The sequence below is a fragment of the Athene noctua genome, chromosome 3 (genome assembly GCF_965140245.1).
Source record: "Athene noctua chromosome 3, bAthNoc1.hap1.1, whole genome shotgun sequence".
NCBI lineage: Eukaryota > Metazoa > Chordata > Aves > Strigiformes > Strigidae > Athene > Athene noctua.
Window position 1 is genome coordinate 32,144,796 of NC_134039.1, and position 17,699 is coordinate 32,162,494.

At 44.5% G+C, this 17,699-nt stretch overlaps 3 protein-coding genes and 1 non-coding gene across 6 annotated transcripts in view; all 4 read right to left on the reverse strand.

Moving 5' to 3' along the window:
* The window catches only part of LUC7L2 (LUC7 like 2, pre-mRNA splicing factor), a 35,505-nt gene extending 33,757 nt beyond the window's left edge, over nt 1-1,748 (reverse strand). For all 3 annotated transcript variants that reach the window (XM_074902609.1, XM_074902607.1, XM_074902606.1), the window contains exon 1: nt 1,392-1,748. In XM_074902609.1, coding sequence (XP_074758710.1) covers nt 1,392-1,452 — 61 coding nt within the window. In that variant the 5' untranslated portion in view covers nt 1,453-1,748. The remainder of the gene's footprint in view (nt 1-1,391) is intronic.
* Nucleotides 1,749-4,562: 2,814 nt separating this feature from the next.
* On the reverse strand, nt 4,563-5,154 carry FMC1 (formation of mitochondrial complex V assembly factor 1 homolog). The gene is made up of 2 exons (XM_074902612.1): nt 4,965-5,154; nt 4,563-4,810 (listed from the first exon to the last, which is right to left on the reverse strand). The coding sequence occupies exons 1-2, from the start codon at nt 5,100-5,102 to the stop codon at nt 4,616-4,618; spliced, it is 333 nt and encodes a 110-aa protein (XP_074758713.1). The 5' UTR covers nt 5,103-5,154; the 3' UTR covers nt 4,563-4,615.
* A 576-nt stretch (nt 5,155-5,730) lies between these two features.
* Nucleotides 5,731-5,803, reverse strand: TRNAR-CCU (transfer RNA arginine (anticodon CCU)). Its single transcript has one exon. It is a non-coding gene; the product is annotated as a tRNA-Arg (tRNA).
* A 418-nt stretch (nt 5,804-6,221) lies between these two features.
* The window catches only part of UBN2 (ubinuclein 2), a 54,667-nt gene continuing 43,189 nt past the window's right edge, over nt 6,222-17,699 (reverse strand). Inside the window, exons 15-17 of the mRNA XM_074902613.1 lie at nt 17,254-17,500; nt 16,461-16,550; nt 6,222-15,506 (exon numbers count right to left, since the gene is read on the reverse strand). Of these exons, the coding sequence (XP_074758714.1) occupies nt 15,457-15,506; nt 16,461-16,550; nt 17,254-17,500 (387 nt within the window). The 3' untranslated portion in view covers nt 6,222-15,456. The remainder of the gene's footprint in view (nt 15,507-16,460; nt 16,551-17,253; nt 17,501-17,699) is intronic.

A 17,699-nucleotide genomic window follows, 5' to 3' on the forward strand; every position in this document is an offset into this window, starting at 1 on the left:
GAGGCAGCAATCTAGGTGCCACCACCGGGAAAACCTGAGTTTCACAAGCACAGTGTTACTTTGCCAAGCACTTCGACACGTGCAGTCACAAAGGAAGTATTCAAAAAATCTTCCGGGGCAAGACAAAAACACCCTAAGTCAGATCCTGCACAATGACTACTAACTACGCAGCCTTGCTCTGAAAGAACAGTAATTTTTCAATGAGATGATCACGTCCCCATTTAAAACAACTGCAAGCATTTAGCAGAAAGCATTCACGATATACTAGGTACGTGAAAACTAGTCACATTTACTTAAAATCCTAGATCATACTAAAAAAAGCTGCCAGATCACAATACTGTGTACCAACACATAACTGGTACATACAAGGTACATCCCAGCTCATACATCCTACTCAGTGCATGGCAAAACAGGTAACCACTAATTCATTACGAAGTTTAAACAAACACGTAACACATCTGCAAGAGGGAGTACAACATGCAGAACATTTAAATAATCTCTAATTGCTGTCTACCCTCAGGTGTAGTATTCTCTTGTTTATAAATAAAATACTACACAGCACAACAGGAACTGCTCTTTTCTAGCAGCCCCCAAACTATATGGATTTATGGGCGACTACCAGTTCAAACTTCCATGTTGATCGCCACATACCCTGATAAAAATTCTGAGCAGCTTTACACAGCGATAATCTTCAGTTCACTATGCGACTGCAGAGCGATCTGAAACCTGACAGTACATCTACCATCTCCCTCTCGGGATTACTGCCTCTATATGTTTTTTAGTTAGCTGTTTGGGGCTTGTATGTTTTTAAGAGTTCATCCACTCGGGTTAACTACACTCGCTCTTTCTAAAAGCAACAGCCATACCCACCTGCTGACTGAAATGATGGTTTGGGTCAGACTTTAGACAAAACTGTAATAGCACACACAAAAAATCCCTGCTCTACTGAAGCCGCTGTTGGTTTGGGGGCATTTTTTCGTTTGTTCCCCTCCAGGACCTGAATCTTAGCCAACCGCTGCCTCCCTCAGTGGTGATCCGCGCGGGAAGGCTCCGCGGGCGCGCCTTTAGCGGCGTAGTTCCGCTGCAAGCCCTTGAACAGCAGCTGAAACGGCAGCACGGCCTCCCGCCACCAGCACAACGGCTGGCGCTGGCAGCTCCGCGGGGGAAGGCGGAGCCCGGCTCCTCCGAGCCCCGGAGGCGGCAGCGCCGAAAGCCCCCACCCTGCCGCTGACCTACGGCCTCGGCAGGCCCAACCCCGCGCAGGGAGCGGGCCCCAGGCCTGCCAATCACGGTGAACGGCTGGCCGGCCTGGCCGGTACCGACGTGACCTCAGGGGCTTCGGCGACTCCACCCCCTCCTTCCCTCCCCCGCCCCGGCCGGGGGGCACTTACCGTCCCGGGACGTGCCCATGAGCTGGTCCAGCATGGCGCGCATCTGGGCCTGCGCCGACATCTTGAGCGCGCGGGAGGGCCGGCCCGGCCCGGCCGAGTCACGCTGACAGCGGCCTACAAGGCCCGAGGCCCGGCGCGGCGCTCAGCCCTCCCCCTCGCGTCACTGGCGGGCCCGGGCGGAGCCGCTCCCCGTCGCCGCGGGGGGGGGAAGCGGGCGCTGCCTCTGTCTGGCGCTCCCGGTGGAAGGTGGAGCGGAAAGCCTGCCTCGCGCCGGCCTCAGTGGTGCTGCCGCCGCCGCCGCCTCGCCTCGCCTCGCCTCCCCTCCCCCCTCCGCTCCTCCCGCTTCCTCTCACGCCTGCCACGCGCGCGCGCCAGCGGTAACGGAAACCCACGCGCACGCGCCCTGGGCCCTCTCGTCCGCTCCGCGACGTCAGCGCGGAGGGGCCTTGCCGACCGCTGATTGGCCACGGCGTGCGGAGTTCGCCGGTGACGCACGGCGCGGCGGGGTCCCTGATTGGGCCGTCCAGCCTTTCGCCGGGCTGGGTCCCTGGGGCGCGCTGATTGGCCGGGCGGCACCGCGTAGCCGCTGTGACGTCTCGGTCTCCGGGTCAGCGGCGGTGGCGTCGCGGCCTGGTCCGCAGTGGTCGCCCCCGCCCGCAGCGACAGCAGGGCACCGGGCGGGACGCTGCGGGACAGGGCTGTGGGGGTCCCGCCCCGCTCCCGGGAAGAAGTCGGGCAGCACCCGGTCCAGTGGGTCCGTCCCGGGTTCTTGCCTCTGAGGGGAAACCCAACCGGAACAGCTTCACGACGGTTAATTCTAACGTGCCAAAGCACGTGGCTGAGCTGAAATTAATACAAAGCAGAAAGGCAACCTGGGCCGTGTAACGGATGTGCTACCCCCAGCTCAGCAGCCTGGTCCCGTTTACTTAATCCCGGGTCAGGCATGGGAGACGAAGAGATGTCGGGGAGCGACTTCTCTTTGCTGGGATGCTTGCTGAGTGACAGCAGCGAGTTATTAAACACGTGCAGGCATGTACACATCAGGGCTGGGCAGGCACAGGTGTGACTGGATATGTGTGTCCGAACCAGCACTGATGGAATACACTTCTTAAAACACAATTCCCTTTATCTGACTGACATTCAGCATCATTTTAATGGCTCCGTTCTCATCAACTGTCGAGTGCAGTTATGGTTGCACTGGTAAGAAAAGCCACTGTAATACCCGCTTTTTAGAGACCCTTCCTTAAAACTGAAGTTCCTGTTAACGTGTTGCAGCTAATTCAACTCACAGAGCACTAAAATCCAGTCTCAGAAAAAATATTTTCACAATTTTCTATCTATCCTAACTCCTACATTTTATTACTATCCCTTTCTTAACCATCGTGTTGCCATCTAGTGCTCAAAAGCTGTCAATGACTGTCAAAAGAATCAGTTCTAGATGTCCACAGCCAGGACCATGTTCAACTTTTAAGGTGAGTTTAATAGGAGAGAGAAAATGCAACGTAAAAAGCCATTAAAAAAAACCCACCAACCTCGCTCAATTATCTGAATTTCACAAGGGAAGATCCAATGCTCGGACAGGAATCTTCTCTAACAAGTTCAGGAAAAAGATACCCTACCCAGTGATCCTCAGCCATTCAGAACACATCCTGGCTTTGTTTTTGCTTTAGCATTTTGTTAGTCATTATGTTACCCTGGATTGAAGGGGAAGTAACTGGCAGATACAGATTAAAATTTTCTCTATGGAAACATTTTAGCTATTAATTGTACCTGCACCAATACAACCAGGTAATCTAGGTAATCTCTAGAGAGCAAAGACTGCTTTTTCCATCTATTCCTGGCCAAATTTCAGTTTTTCCAGAACTGGTTTCAGTGAGCCATTTATTTTTCTTCTGGAGCAATATATTACAGGCTTTGAATGGAGCCAACCTCTAGCTGATCTGGAAAGTAAACTGCAGAATATAGCAGCTAGACTAAATAACTCAGAACAACAAATACATCACAGCCATTCTCAGGGTACGGTCACTTCCCATAACTTCATCTACTGACCTGCAAATAGGTTGGTACTTTCCCATCTGCGATATCAGCACTTTTCCAAAACCCCACCAGTTTAACTAGTGAGACACTTCAAGAATTGCAAACCAGATTTTTGGTCTACTGTATCTTAAAACTTGTAGTTCACATTTCCTTGCCTTACCTAAGTAGCCCAAATCTCCCCAGTTTTAAGGATCTATTGTGCCTATCTACTATACTCTGGGGATTAAACTATCCCCGAGTTTTAAATACAGGGGAAGGAAAATGTATAAATTTAGACAAATTATTCTATTTGAAGTGCCTTTCTGACAAAATACTTTGTTTTCCCCGGTAGAAAACCAACCCAAACAAGTACTCTTTTGTTAGCCTTGCTTATAGCTCCTCCTCCATGTAAACAAACCTCACATTTTTAGCTACTGTTGTCATCCTTATTACAGCTTTCTCATGTATCTTGCATCTCTGAAAAGACAGCACCAACAATTCAAGTCAATATTTCTTTGCTTGCTGTTCCAGATTACAAGACAAGCAAGAAAATGGCAGCCCCCTTTGTATATCTAGCGTAACTGGCAGTAATCAGTTCACTGTCTAATTAAATTTTTCTCACATTCACAGTGTGTAAGAACAGCACAGGAAGCCTACATTCAGAGAGTCAACTGCTCAGAGATGCTGAGAAACATGTAATTAATTCCTTAAGTAGTATTCATCTCTGCTGTTACCACTAGCTCACTGCATGGAAAGAAAAAAAAAACCCTTCAATATGAAAGAGATTTGTGCTACTGCAGTGCATGCCAGAACGTTCCAAAGAAAGTGCCTTTGCTCTTGAGAAGTAGAAAATTCCCTACATACAGAAGGTGGCTGGAAAAATCCTACATTAAATGGGCAAATTCTCTTACCTACAGACTTTGAGGGGGGAAACCAAGAACCCTTGCAACTCGTTAGATAGTTTAGCAGTGAAGGCTATCAAGCTTTTCCACTACAAACAGCCTTTCTCTCACTCCGTGGAGGCGGCCTGTCATATCACATGTCCAGGCTGGGTCTGGTATGCTTGATAAACTGAGAGGGATTCCCAGTTATGGCTTTCACACCATACTGGCAACCTCAAATCGACAGAAAACACAAGCTAGAAAACCCATCCCGTTCCGATAATTCTAGGATGTTTATTCAGGAATAGGTAATGCAGCAGAATTATCTTAACCCTTCCCTCCCGGCTGCTGAGGCAGCCTGAAGCCCACCAGGCCGGCGACCTCTTCAGGCGAGCGCTCGCCCTTGCCATGATACTCCTGATGAAGGGCCGTGTGCTCCCGGACGCTGCGGAGCAGGCAGAGGTAGGTGGCGGCCTGGAAGTGCAGCTCCTGCTGGGCCCGGCACAGCTTCTCGCTGGTGACCTACCGAGAGGAGGGAACAAGCCCCGGACACTTCACCTCCCGCCGAAACCACGGGCTCCCGCGCTGGGCTGCGCGGCCGCGGTAGGGGCGCCCCCGCCTCGCCTCACCTCCCCAGGGGGTGTCAGGCGGGAGGGGCGGGGGAGCCCGCGCGTACCCGGTGGGCGCGGAAGGCCGCAACGATGTGCTGGTAGGCGGCCGTGTCGCGGTAGGGGCGGCCCGCCCGGCCGCTGGCGTGGCGGAGCTCCCGCAGGAGCCCGCGCAAGGTCCGCAGCGGAGAGCCCAGCGCCGCCATCTTCCGCCCCTGCCCGCCCGCCGGCCAATGAGCGCCGCCGCCTCTCTTGCGGCGGCCAATAAGGAGGCGGCCGGCGCGAGCCGCCTTCGTCCGCACGCCGTCGGCCGCGCACGCTCCCTCCGGGCGCGGCTCCGCCCGCGCGGCCTACCGAGCGCCGAGTCGCGCGGTCGCCTGCGCGCCTCCCCCCGGCCGTCAGCGGAGGTCAAGTGCCGAAGGTCAACCGCCGACGGCCGTGCGCGCGCCCCGGACCCCGCCTCGCGCTAGGAGGGCAGGAGCGACCCGCCAGCGGCCTGCGCGCGGCGCGCCTGGGCCGCTCGCAGAGCCGGAGGTACCGGAGCGGGATCAGCGGGAGGCGCCCGAAGGGCCCATCCCGCTGCGGGAAGCCGAATTGGCCCCTTCCCGTACCACGCTTGTTTCTGAGGCCTCCGGCCTTAAAACAATCTGCAGCTCCTTAGAACCAACGGGGGACGCTCAGCAATCCCAGGAGACGCAGACCCGCTGCTCAGGAAAGCCGGTGCTCCGGGGAGCCGGCGCGGTTTGAGCGTTGCAGAGCTGCTCGGAGCTGCGGCAGTCTCGGCTCAGCGGGGCAGGGCGAGGGAAAAAAAAAAAAAAAAGAAAAAAAACCGCCCACCCCAGATGGGACTCGAACCCACAATCCCTGGCTTAGGAGGCCAATGCCTTATCCATTAGGCCACTGGGGCTGCCGCGGGAGAGGTCTTCCTGTGTCGGTACTTCCCTCCCGTCCCCGCCCCCTGCCTTTCGCGAAGCGCGCGGGAGGCCGCGGCCTGGGAAGCGCCGCCCCGCGCGGGCCGGAAGGCGCCTGCCGCGGAGCCCCCTGGGAGCGCGGGGGCGGGCAGCGCGGCCGGCAGCGTCGGGGTGTCGTTCGCCTCGGACAGCGGGGCGGGCGCTAGACCGTGCCTTGGACTAACGCACTCCAAAAGGGAAAAGGTCCCTTCTGTGCTACTCCTCTGATGGTTTCGAAGTGCTGCTCCTTGCTCACAGTATTACCTTTGCCTGTATGGTCAGCCTGACAGAAGAAAGCCAGCTCTACCACCCCTGCCCCCCAAAACACAGTGAAAAACCCAAGAAAAAGCCCCAAGCGACAACCCTTCAACTGAAACCTTTTTGCATCTTTATTTTTGTGAGAAATCACAGAGATGGAGCTAATATGTACATTCCTCTTTATTTAATACAGCACAGACACATGACATAAAAAAAAGTACACTCATGAAAAACCCTGTCGCAGTTAGGGACAGGGAACAGCTACACCGAATTGAGTAAGGCTCCTACTGCAGAACAGGGGTCTGCCGGCAAGGTTGAATCCCAGAGCAAAGTCTGCTGCCAAAAAAATCTTTGCACTCCTTTCAGGAAAGCAGAAAAAAAAAGGGCAAGTCCCTCTCAGAACAGGTGGAGGCAGCTTTATCTGCAGGGTTCACAGGATAAAAATCCTATGACTGTGTTTGGACTAAAGCACTGAAAACAAGAAATGCTCTCCAGCTATTCTTGCAGAGGGCAAATAGTCCTGACCTCTGGAAACATCAGACTTCTCAGGGATAGCAAACCTGAGTATCTGGAAGGAGTGAAAACATCAAGTAGTCACACAGAAGAGTTAAAACTAGTCTCCCTGATAGGGCTCTGCTAGCCACAAATGGAACATGCAGGGGAACAGACCAGCTTCCCAGCTAACAAAAGACTAACAGCCATTAAACTGACCAGAACAATATACACATTTGGAACTGATGCAGGCTTTTGTGGCAGCAGCTTCTTCCTTTTCCTGCTTCAGTTCAGGATGGAAATTAAGCAGGCACCAGTTCCTCTGGCAAAGAGCCTTACACACTTTTAAAAAATTAAAATACAAAAAAGGGAGACAGGTGTATTTACAAAATCCATGGCTGGTACAGTACATCATTTTTAAGACACACTAAATGCTACAATCTTTCAGGTCCTGAGATTATTACAAAAAAACCCAACAACTCAAAACTTGTGTTCAGGTCCAGTTTTATAAGGAGAGAGGAAAGAAATCACACATTTTAAACACAGTATCCCTTGAAGTTATTGGAACATACCTCCCTAAAAATTCAAATGAAAGTGGTGTTAACCACCCAAATGTAGCTGCATTTGATTGCTCAGGCTTGTTGTCACAAGAGGGAAGCATTTCACAGGGGAGTTTCTCTGGAGAGCTCATCAGGTAAGCACACAGCTGTTAAGATCCTCTCTCCATCACTAAGCCCTATGATCTGAAATACGTATTAAAAAGAGGAAGGTGACCTTGTACAAATTCATGCTGGACTGAGTAAAAGCATCACAGGAATCACCAACTCAAACAGGTTTGCCATCTTGTAGTAACTGTGCACTCCTTTGCTTAAAGCCGAGGAACGCAAAGAATTCTAGCTGTGACTTAGCGTTTGTAACTAGAGACTTAGCCATCTCTTTGTTCTGAGCTACCTAGAGAAAGGCAGGAGAACACTTTTTCCAAGTGTTTCTCAGCCTTTTATTGTCTTGGGGATCACAGCAAGTCAGGTACAGTTAAGCTGGCTATATCCAAACTTGCTAAAATACATATGTATATATACTAAAAGTGACATCAAACAAAGGATACTGAGGCCAAACTTCTGTCGAGGGGATGATGCCCACTACCATTAGCTGTGCAGGCAGGTATTTAGAAGCTCTGCTCTTGACTGAGCCTCCTTATCAGGCAGAACTAAAGGGACTTGCACCCACACCTGGTTGTTTTCCCAATGAAATATTCTGAACATAGTGCTTTTGTAACATCAGAAGTTATCACAGATGCCCTTTTATTACAAGCATTTGACTTTAAGATAGAGATTTTAAGGATTACTTATGAAATGCTTCTAACCCTCAGTAAAAGACGACTACAAGAAACAAATCACATAGCAAGGGTACTAGTTTAACTGCTAAAATATAATGCTGCTCAGTAGACTTTTGGGGTAAAAACTAGTAGTTAATTTTGTAACTTTTTAAAAGCAGTAGTCCAAAAATAAAAACTTCATCTATTTTCAGTATGGATCTTGAGAACTATGCAAGAACATGGTACTAATTGCTACATGATGGAATCACCGGCAATAAAACACACACTACAGTTCTCATCTCTGAGCTAAATTGTCATTTGCAGTTACATACAACAAGACTACAAGATCAGCAAGAAATATTGGGGGATCACAATTTAGCTTTTATTTAAAGATCCAGCTACTGTGTAGCTGGTAACTCCCCTTGTTTAGAAGCAACTTCATTTAAGCAAGAAATTGATTTAATTCACTTCTGATACTGGAAGGAAACCTGGCATGTCTCATTAGTTTCTCCCCAAATCCAATCTGTACATTAAAAAAAACCAACCACATTGCTGCGACTTCTTAACCCATTTTTGAGAGCTGAATATTCTAAAAAACTCTGAGTAAAACCTGTCACAAGTGGTTTTAGTTTCCCTCTTGAAGCAGCTTCATGACACTTGACCCTAGGTGTTGTACCAGTGAAAGGGTTTTTTTAAAATACAAATTTCTTTCTTCACATTAGCAAAAAAGACTTCTGCAGTACAGACATTCAAAAAATATTCCATTTTCTTTGGGTAAAACTTCCAACATGTGTTAAGAGGGGTAGCTGGGGGAAGGAACGCATGTAACACTGAAACACATAAATACTTATCTGCATAGTTGATATTAGTGACTACTAATCAAACTAAGGCCTTATCTGGAAAAAGCTGAGAACACAAGAAAGTTTCTTCCCCCATTCCCTGCTCCTCTTGTGATAAGTCTCAAAAAACCTCTGGCTGCCTTAGCAGCTACTTGGTTTGGCCTATGATGGTGATATCTCCTGATTGGTTTTGGTTGATTCTCTCCCTCCCTTCGCTTGGTACTAGACAGTAACAAACAGTATCTGTTGATAAAATACATCTGCTGGGCAGAAAAAAAAAGAAAACGCAACCCAAACCCCTTAGTACTGAGCATGACAGGAGTCAAACAGTATACACTGCTTGCTTTGGATTACTTCACCATAAAGAAAAACTTCTAGTTATTGGTCATTATTTAAGCAGGAGATGACGGCAAGGGAAGAGACTGAAATTAACTTCTAGATACAAAACATGTTGGTTTTTTTTCCAGACTTGCTCTGTAGAATTATAGCTGTCAAAAATGGCTACAAAATACAGACCTATATCCTTGACTACTGACAAGATTAGCACAGTTTTATTTACGATGAGTGTGCAAAAACAGCTGTAGGGAATCTTTGTACTTCCCCAGTTTTGGGCCAGTTCCAGGCCATGCTGATCTCTCAGCATAACTCATAGCAGCAGCAGGGCTTTCTATGGCCCCAAAAGGCTATTACAGCAGCAAGGGATCACCAGGTCATAGAAAAAGGATGATGAAGCCACACCAGAAGTTTCCACAAACAATGCATTTCCCTACACAATGGTTATCTTTCCAGTGGCCCAGTAAGCATACTTCTGGCTGCTTATTTTGGCAGTGATTTCTTAAGCAGTAGACAGAGACAGATTTTCACAACAGCTGAATTTGTTAACAAAAAAAAAAAGACTGCAACAGTCAACCATTATCACCATCTGCAGATTCCCTATCTCACAGATCAGCCTAGGATAAAGAGCATGTGTGCCCAAAATGAATTAAACAGCAACAGAAGAGCCAAGTTAGTTCCGCTGACTGCGGCAAACTCCACTGATGCACCTAAGGCAGATTAATAAGCACCCTCACTACCACTCCATCTGGCTGAGCTACCAGCAATAATCCTATCTTTAACTGGCACCATTAGATTGGTAGAAGAGATCCGCCTATGGCCTAGTTTACATAAACAGGTTCACTCAAACATGTCAAGACAAGCTAAGAACTGGAATAGTTGGGCTGTTCTCTGCCATAGGAACATGTTGTATTTGATATCTTATTTTCTTCTCTCTAGATGGGTTCTCCACCTATGAAGGACTTCCCATTTCATCCCCATTCTAGAAAGTAAATGCTTCCTTTTCATATTGCAACTCAAAATTAGATCTTTCCCAGGGGAAGCACATCACAGAACTAGCACAGTCTAGTGACACATACATACGTTACCTCAAGTTTAACACTTGGACAACAAGTGAATTCCTAATTTCAGGTATGCATGTTTATAGTAAGTTAGATCATAGGCACAGATTGTTAAAAAAATCACTAGATGATCTATTGCAGATTGCTAATTTTGCTAGATAACAAGGAATCAAGCAGACATATTATGGTGGCTCACTTGCAGTTAACAACACATGAACTTACTGTTTGTTTTATATTAGGAGAACAAACCATTAATAAAATCTCAATAAATTGAGAAAAAGTACAACTAGAAAACTACTTAATGGTGAATGATTTAGGCAGCATGTGAAGCACAGACAGGTTTTACTTCAATTAGGAGCTGCACTCTTGCAGGATTTACCAAATTCCTTCTTACATATGATGGATGCATGGTAGAATATGACAGCTTTGGTAAATGAGAATCCTTGCAATAACTGGTGTCAAGCAGATGTGACTAGCTGCACACAAGATTCCTTGCAATTCATCTCAACTCAGACGTTGCAAGCTGCTATTTTAACCTTCTTTCCCCCCCACCTCCTTGGGGTTGTCAGCCACATGTCTTTGCCTCAGACTCAATAACTGTGTAAAGTGGTCCAGTATTTAATAAGGTTGCCCAGACAAGGCCCATAATGTTTTACTCAATCTAATTAACATCCAGATCTAACACCTTCAGAGAAAAATGCAAGAAGTTTCATTCCCACTAGCCACTTCATTTCTCTCATACACATTTACGCACACTCACACACACACACTCTTTTATTGTACTGCCATCTTTGCACAAATGTTCACCTTTTAAGTGTTTAACAGAGCCAGCAGAATGTAGAAGGATGAAGAGGTTTCTCAGGAATATTGCTGTATATGTATGTGTGTGAGTGTGAGAGAGAAAGAATGCACAAGCACACAGAACCAACGCCATGGTACAGCAGCTATGAAGTTACACACGTTACACACTTTTTTCTTTACAAAAGGGGGGAAAAAAATAGTTTAACAGCATAAAGCCATCTTGGCAAGCTTAAGATTTTCTTCCAAAATGCCTTCCAGCACTTCAGGATCTCTGAGAACAGTTTAAGAGGGTAGGGAAATAAAATTAAAAAAAAAAAGGCACTTAAACAAAGGACAAAGGCCTGAATCAAGTAAGTCATGGAGGGTAACAGCCATTTCACCAGAGCTAGGACCAATCAAAATCTACCAACCTTTTTAAAATTTCTATAAAATTAAAATTGCATAAATTGTTAATTAATCAGTCATTTACCTCTGCTTTCACCTTCTGGTTCATTTTATGGAAAAAACCCACCAAATCCAAACAAAAAAGCAAGTGTCCCTTTAATGATTTCCCCCCTGATTCAGCAAAAGATCAAAGTCAGGTGTGGGAGGAAGCCTTCCACAGCTTGGCTTGGCTGCAGGTTTCCCCTGCAATGCCATCTTTAAAACCCAAAACAAAAGCAGAAGAGGGACCACTGTGCCTTCACCAATTCACTCAAAAAAACCCCAACAACCAAAAAAAACCCCCACAACCCAAACACCCCAACACTTCTAAACCATCTGTGGGCAAAAACTACTCAAAAGAAAACGAAAATTTGTAAACTAGATTAAAATTTGCTAATAAATACAGCCAAAAGTTCATTTTATGAATGTAGCAGCAAATGTGATAAAGTTAACTGGAGTCCAAGATGACTCCCAGAGGGTTAATGGTTCACACAACTGATGGCAGCTTGGGAGAGTTGCAGGATTTCTCTGTTTTCATGTCCTCAAGGGTCTTGCACCAAGTGGAGAAGGAGTGTGGAGGAAGGGTCAGGTGATGGGACTGCAGGAAGGAAACAGGCTCTTGGCACCTGTCCCACCCCCAAATCTGTGCATCAGACAACTTTGATCGGATTCAAACAAGAAGCAGAACCCAAGTAATTAAAAGTTACTTCTGATTAGCAGAAAACAGATGTGAAACCCACAGCATCCACACTTGTGACTTAGTTATCTGTATTAGTCATGTATCCCAAATCAACAGAGAAAGCTGGACAAAGTGATTTGGCCATTTGCATCTTGGAGTGGGAGAACACTGCAGTTATAGTCCAAGGTACCAGGAAACTTCACAGCCTGTTTTTAATCTAGCCTGCTTTCTCTCTTTGCAAGTGTCTCGCAAGGATTTAAAATAGCTACCATGACTTTTGGGACTTTGGATCATGTAGCAGAAAATATTACCCAGATGGTTTTAACATCTAAAACCTATGTTTGAAATTATTGCTTGCATTTGTTTGGGGCTCTCAGTGAGCTTTACATGTTAGCTCATATACAGTCCCCAAACCAAGGTCAGCCCTACTGCCTGGAAAAGACAGCTTTACTTGGCTTTCTTATTGCTTGTGAATACTGAGGGTTATTTAGTATGTACAACTACAGTTTATTTATTAACAAAGGCCCTTAAAAAGTAGTAAAAACTTAGGGGAGAACATCTTTAGAAGAGCTGCTGTGCAGAAAATAGTAAAACATTAACCTAATTTGCATTTGGACGTTGCAGAAATCTTTCACTTTCCCATCCAGTTTATGCTACCTGCTAAGGTCTCTGGGAACCACACAATTATTTCCACACTATTATTTCCTTTGATTTGGACTTGCTAGATTTACCAGAGAATAGTGAAAAGGGAAGGTAGACCCTTTAATTGCTATGCTGCTGATTCCAAAGAAGCTCAGGAATGTAATGACTGAAAACAGTTACCCTCTGGGGGGCTGTTTGAACTGACTTCATGAACAATGTATGGTCATCTTTATTCTCATCATCCTACTACCTATTTCCACAATAAGTATTAGTTTACTTGTTTCCCAAGACTGAGAAGCTCAATAGGCCACACAGACAGGACTACTCCTACCCTCCTTAAGATTTAGAGAAGATACTCCTCAAATGAAGATGAAGCATACTTCCAGGAAGAGAGGAATGCTGAAAGGAAATTTGTGCTGTAGATAAAGGACTCAAAGTCTCCCAATCTAAAATTTCATTAAGTATGAAGACAAAAGATGGCAATTTGAATGAGATGCCTTGATGGGGATAACATAGAAGAGGTAGAACTCTCTTAGGATAGGGTCTTTAAAATATATTGCTGCTTGATGGCTCCCTGCTGCAACTCCCTTAGCTACATGCATTGTTAAAAAGTATTAGGTTAGACACAGTTCAGAGAATTAACATCCTGCCAGAACTGTTAGGCCTCAAAAACCAGAAGTTGTCTTCCTTCAACCCTTCCTTGAGAAAGAGAAAAAAAAAAGGTCAGATTAAGCTTGCATTCTAAATAGTTTATGGTATTTTGACAGCATTTGCACAGTATTAAGAATGCCAGAGTCTATATGGCTGTACGTTTCAACCCTAAATAACCTTGCTGATGGAGATGCAAGCTTATCTAATCAACACACCACATACAAAACATTAGCACTAGCTAAAAAGCATTTAATTGGCAGATGCTGTGGAGTGAAATTAATGAATTAATGCATCTTATTTTAATTCAATCTGTCTTTCACAGAAGTGTTGTGCAAAAACATTTATTGCTGAGCTCAACCCAACATTTTTATACTAAATACACAATATATATTATTTTAAATTCACGTATATATATTTATATAAAATTAAAATGAGCTCTAAATAGAAAAGAAATTGTTGTCTGCTCTAAGAAAAATAAATCACATGTAAAAGAAACCTGAAAGCTATAAGTTAATCTAGCAAAAACCACTGAAGATTCATTATCCATGGGTCAAAGTCTCTCTGGAAGGTGTGAGATAACCAGTAGTCACTGGTTCAATCCCAAATCAAACTACTGGAAAGACTAGTTACTAGGAATTTCAGCATCTCTGATCTAACAAATGTTTTGGGGCTGAAGAAGGGCATCATACTATTTTATTTGCTCCTTTCTCCTATTACTTATTTCACTTTCTGCCATTCTCACTTTTTATCTGACAGTACAAGGGACTCAACAGCAAAGTTCCATCCTAGTGTCAAAAGTGCAGCATGTGCTGGATACTTCCTAACCTTACAAATGAACCAGTCGATGTATTGCTATCTAAAAAAAAAAAAAATTTAAAAGCCAGCTTTGCAGTCTTGTGCTACCATGTAAGGAAGAGTTCAGGTCAGGAACTCCACAGGCTAGCAGGGGCTTGAAATGCTGGAGACAACCCATTCAGCCCCCAGAAGAGAAGGCACCTCTGGTCGCTTTTGAACGACTCCTCTTTGGCTAATGCCTGAAGTAGTATTAACCTGGCTCTGGAATAGGTCACAAACAGCTTTCTTTAACTAGCAAATCAGTATAACACAATGACTTTTGGGAGGAGTTAGATGAAAGATGAGGAAGATCTAGAATGAGTAAAGAACTGGTTGTATTTTATAGAAAACATGAATAGAACATTACTTAACTTCAGTAGCAGATAAGCACAAAGCAAAGGAAAAGAAAGTTTAACAAATCAGAGGACTGAAAAAATCAGTGTGCATTTAAAAAAAAATGTGGGAAAGAAATGCTAGTCTGACCAATAAAGTGTGGGTTTCTTTTTCATGTAAATTGAGGAATTTCCATCTCCTTCCTCCCTTAAATAAGAATCTTTATATTAAAAAAAAAAAAAAAAAATCAAAGAAGGAGGAAGGTATTTCCCAGTAGTCTGTGTCTCACATCTCAATGTACCAGGAGCTCTGTTTTTCAAGACAACTCTAAGGAGACTGCATACATCTGTAGGCTCCCTAAAGCCAAACAGCCTTGTAAAGCTGGAAAAATGCCCATATCAGAAACTGTATTTGTGTAAGGGTTTAATTATAATGCAAAGTGTCCCAGCACCATCTCTACTCTACATAACCTTTGGTCCACAGCCATATAGTACACTCAGGACCTACACATTATCTTATACTGGGCACTGAGCACTAATGAAGTAGATGATTCCACCTTACACAATGGATGGAGAAACCTATTCTAGCTCCTCTCATGCTTTAAACTCTTCATTGGACTTCACCCAGAAAAAATAAAAAATGTTTGTGCTGCTGTGGGTTTGACAATCAATTTCTTTTAAAAGCCAATCAGAACAGAAAAAAAAAGATTGTTTCTTTAGGCAAGATCAAACTATGACCAGTCTGCATGACCAGGAGGACCAGTCCTCCTTTTCCTTCTCTCTTTGATCAAGTATTGTTTTATTTTTCTTCTTCCTCTCACCACAGTGCTTGGGATCAGAATATGTAAACATCGACAGAAACAGCAGCCCTGTGACAATAAGCACTTTCCCAACTGGGCAGATTCTGTCAGCCAACCAGAACTGCTTCAGCTCCCTTGCTTGTCCAGAAGTCACTGGTTTTTCCGCTGTAACTTAGTGTCCCCTTTACTTTGGCCTCCATCTGTAGTTTAGAGACAGGAAAAGAAAAGGAAGATTAAAAGCATGAGTGAACTTTTATTTTTATAACTTACAGCAAAAGAGACAGGAATTTGTCACATTCAGCTTTAGCATCACCAAGAAGTACATTGTCTTTATAGGGTAAAAGACTTTGCATCTTCTCTGTTCTTCATTTATTAGAAATAACACTGTTGAAACCTGAGATATCAGGCTTCATACCAAAATAAACCATCTTTCTAAAGATTAAGTTGCCACTTGGGATACTGAAAACAAATTTAAATATCAACCCTTTCTTTAGAAGCCTTTACATTTTAATAAAGAAATGTTAGTATTCAACACATGGCACTCACTGTGAATAAAAATTAAGGCTGTACCAAATATAGCGAATTGGGTTGTTTTCATAGCCTCTTAAAGCAACACTGCCCATTTTTTTTGGTGCTGAGGACTCTGAAAACAGGATGAACCACCCCCACCAAGCCACTGCCACCCTTTCCGTTCCTTCTCCTGGCAAAAACCCCCAAACGTACAGGTGGCAAAGAAAGGAGTACACTCTAAACTGCACCTTCTAAAGCCTTATGATAGGTTTTCAGCTCTACACCTTACAAACAGAAAAAGATGTTCTACTTCCAGGTTCTCTTCTTGATCAAAATATGCAACTCTTACCAAGGATAAAATTCTCAGGGAAGGCAGATCTTCCATTAGGAAACCATCACACTGTTCACACACACACATACACTCTTAAAGGAAACATGAAGAAGCTCCTAGCTGGAAGGTCAATTTCTCCTCCAAAGGAGAAACTAAGTCGAAAAAAACCCTATCTTGCCAATACAGACTTTATGAAGCCTGTAAACAATCGTGTTCGCATCCAGTAAGTAGCATTCCTTTTTTTCCCCCCACTAGCTGAAATTGTACACTTTGCTTTCTAGAACTGCTGAAGTTTTTGAATTTATGTCTTTACCTGTGTAAGCTTGCTGCAAGTGAGCAGGCAGAGGTGAGTGAGACAGCGTTGCTGCATGCTGAGCACCTGGCTGTAAACCCTTCAGTAAGTCTGGGATAAAAAGGAGAGCAACAAAGATGAAAAACACACCTTAAGAACAGAGGCAGCCTTTGTGAAACAGGAAGATTTTTTTGATTTTTTTTATTTTTAGTGTAGCTATAGCAGCATACTAATTTGCACAGATTTCTGAAGATGCATCTCAACAACAAAAAATAAATGCCTGATAGCACTTTCATGGCTGGAATATATCAGACCAATTCAGATATAATTAACCAAAAGTCTGAGCAAGGACCATGCCTCGCTACTGGGATGAACTCTTTGTATCATTTCCTTCAGTAGAAATATCAAAAATTGATATAGGTTAAAAACCTTAAGAATTTCTTTTTAAGCAATCAGAAAAAAATAAATGGCATCTTGGTTGATACTTCCTCATAAGAGAACTCTTTGATATCTGAGATTACTGAGCTAAGGACTTTTTGAGGAATTACCACATTACGTCTCTTATTTTTGTTGTGACATTTGGAGGCTTTTAAGCTATACAAGCATGTTTGAAACTAAGTATATACTGTGAATGTAACAATCTTATCAAAGGTGATTCATAACATTTGGATAATTACATAAACAAAGTTTTACCAGTAAATAAATCACATTTACTCTCCTGTAAGAATTTTCATGAACCAAATCTGAGTTTCTCAGAACTTTATTGCTTCCCTTATTAATTTCTGTTTTCAGTGTGATAACTAATACCACTCACTCTGAGTTAGGCTGTGGTGGAAAGCCGCTGAGGTAGATCCCGAGGTGGTTGTCACTCCAGCTGTGTCCGTCCCAAAGCCAAGCAGCTCCAAGGGAAACTGGAAGGGCACGGTCACAGGAACAAGGCCACCCAGCATCCCAAAAGGAGTTAATGGTGCAGACGTCACGTTCTGACTGGTTACAGACAGGGGTGATGCCATGAGAGTCAGAGGTGAGGCGTTAGCCAGTAATGATGCTCCTGCTGTTGACTGTATAAAGAAAAGGAGTACACTTCAAGATTTTAAAACTTTGAGTCATATTCTTTTAAGGAGATAAGAATCAACTATTTTCTGTTAACTGTGGCCCTATTAAGAAAGTGTATTAAACTATTAATAAATATCCACTTAGCCACCTAGGAAGTCTTCCCACTGTTCATGTTAAGCAAGTACAATTATATCTCAAATTTAG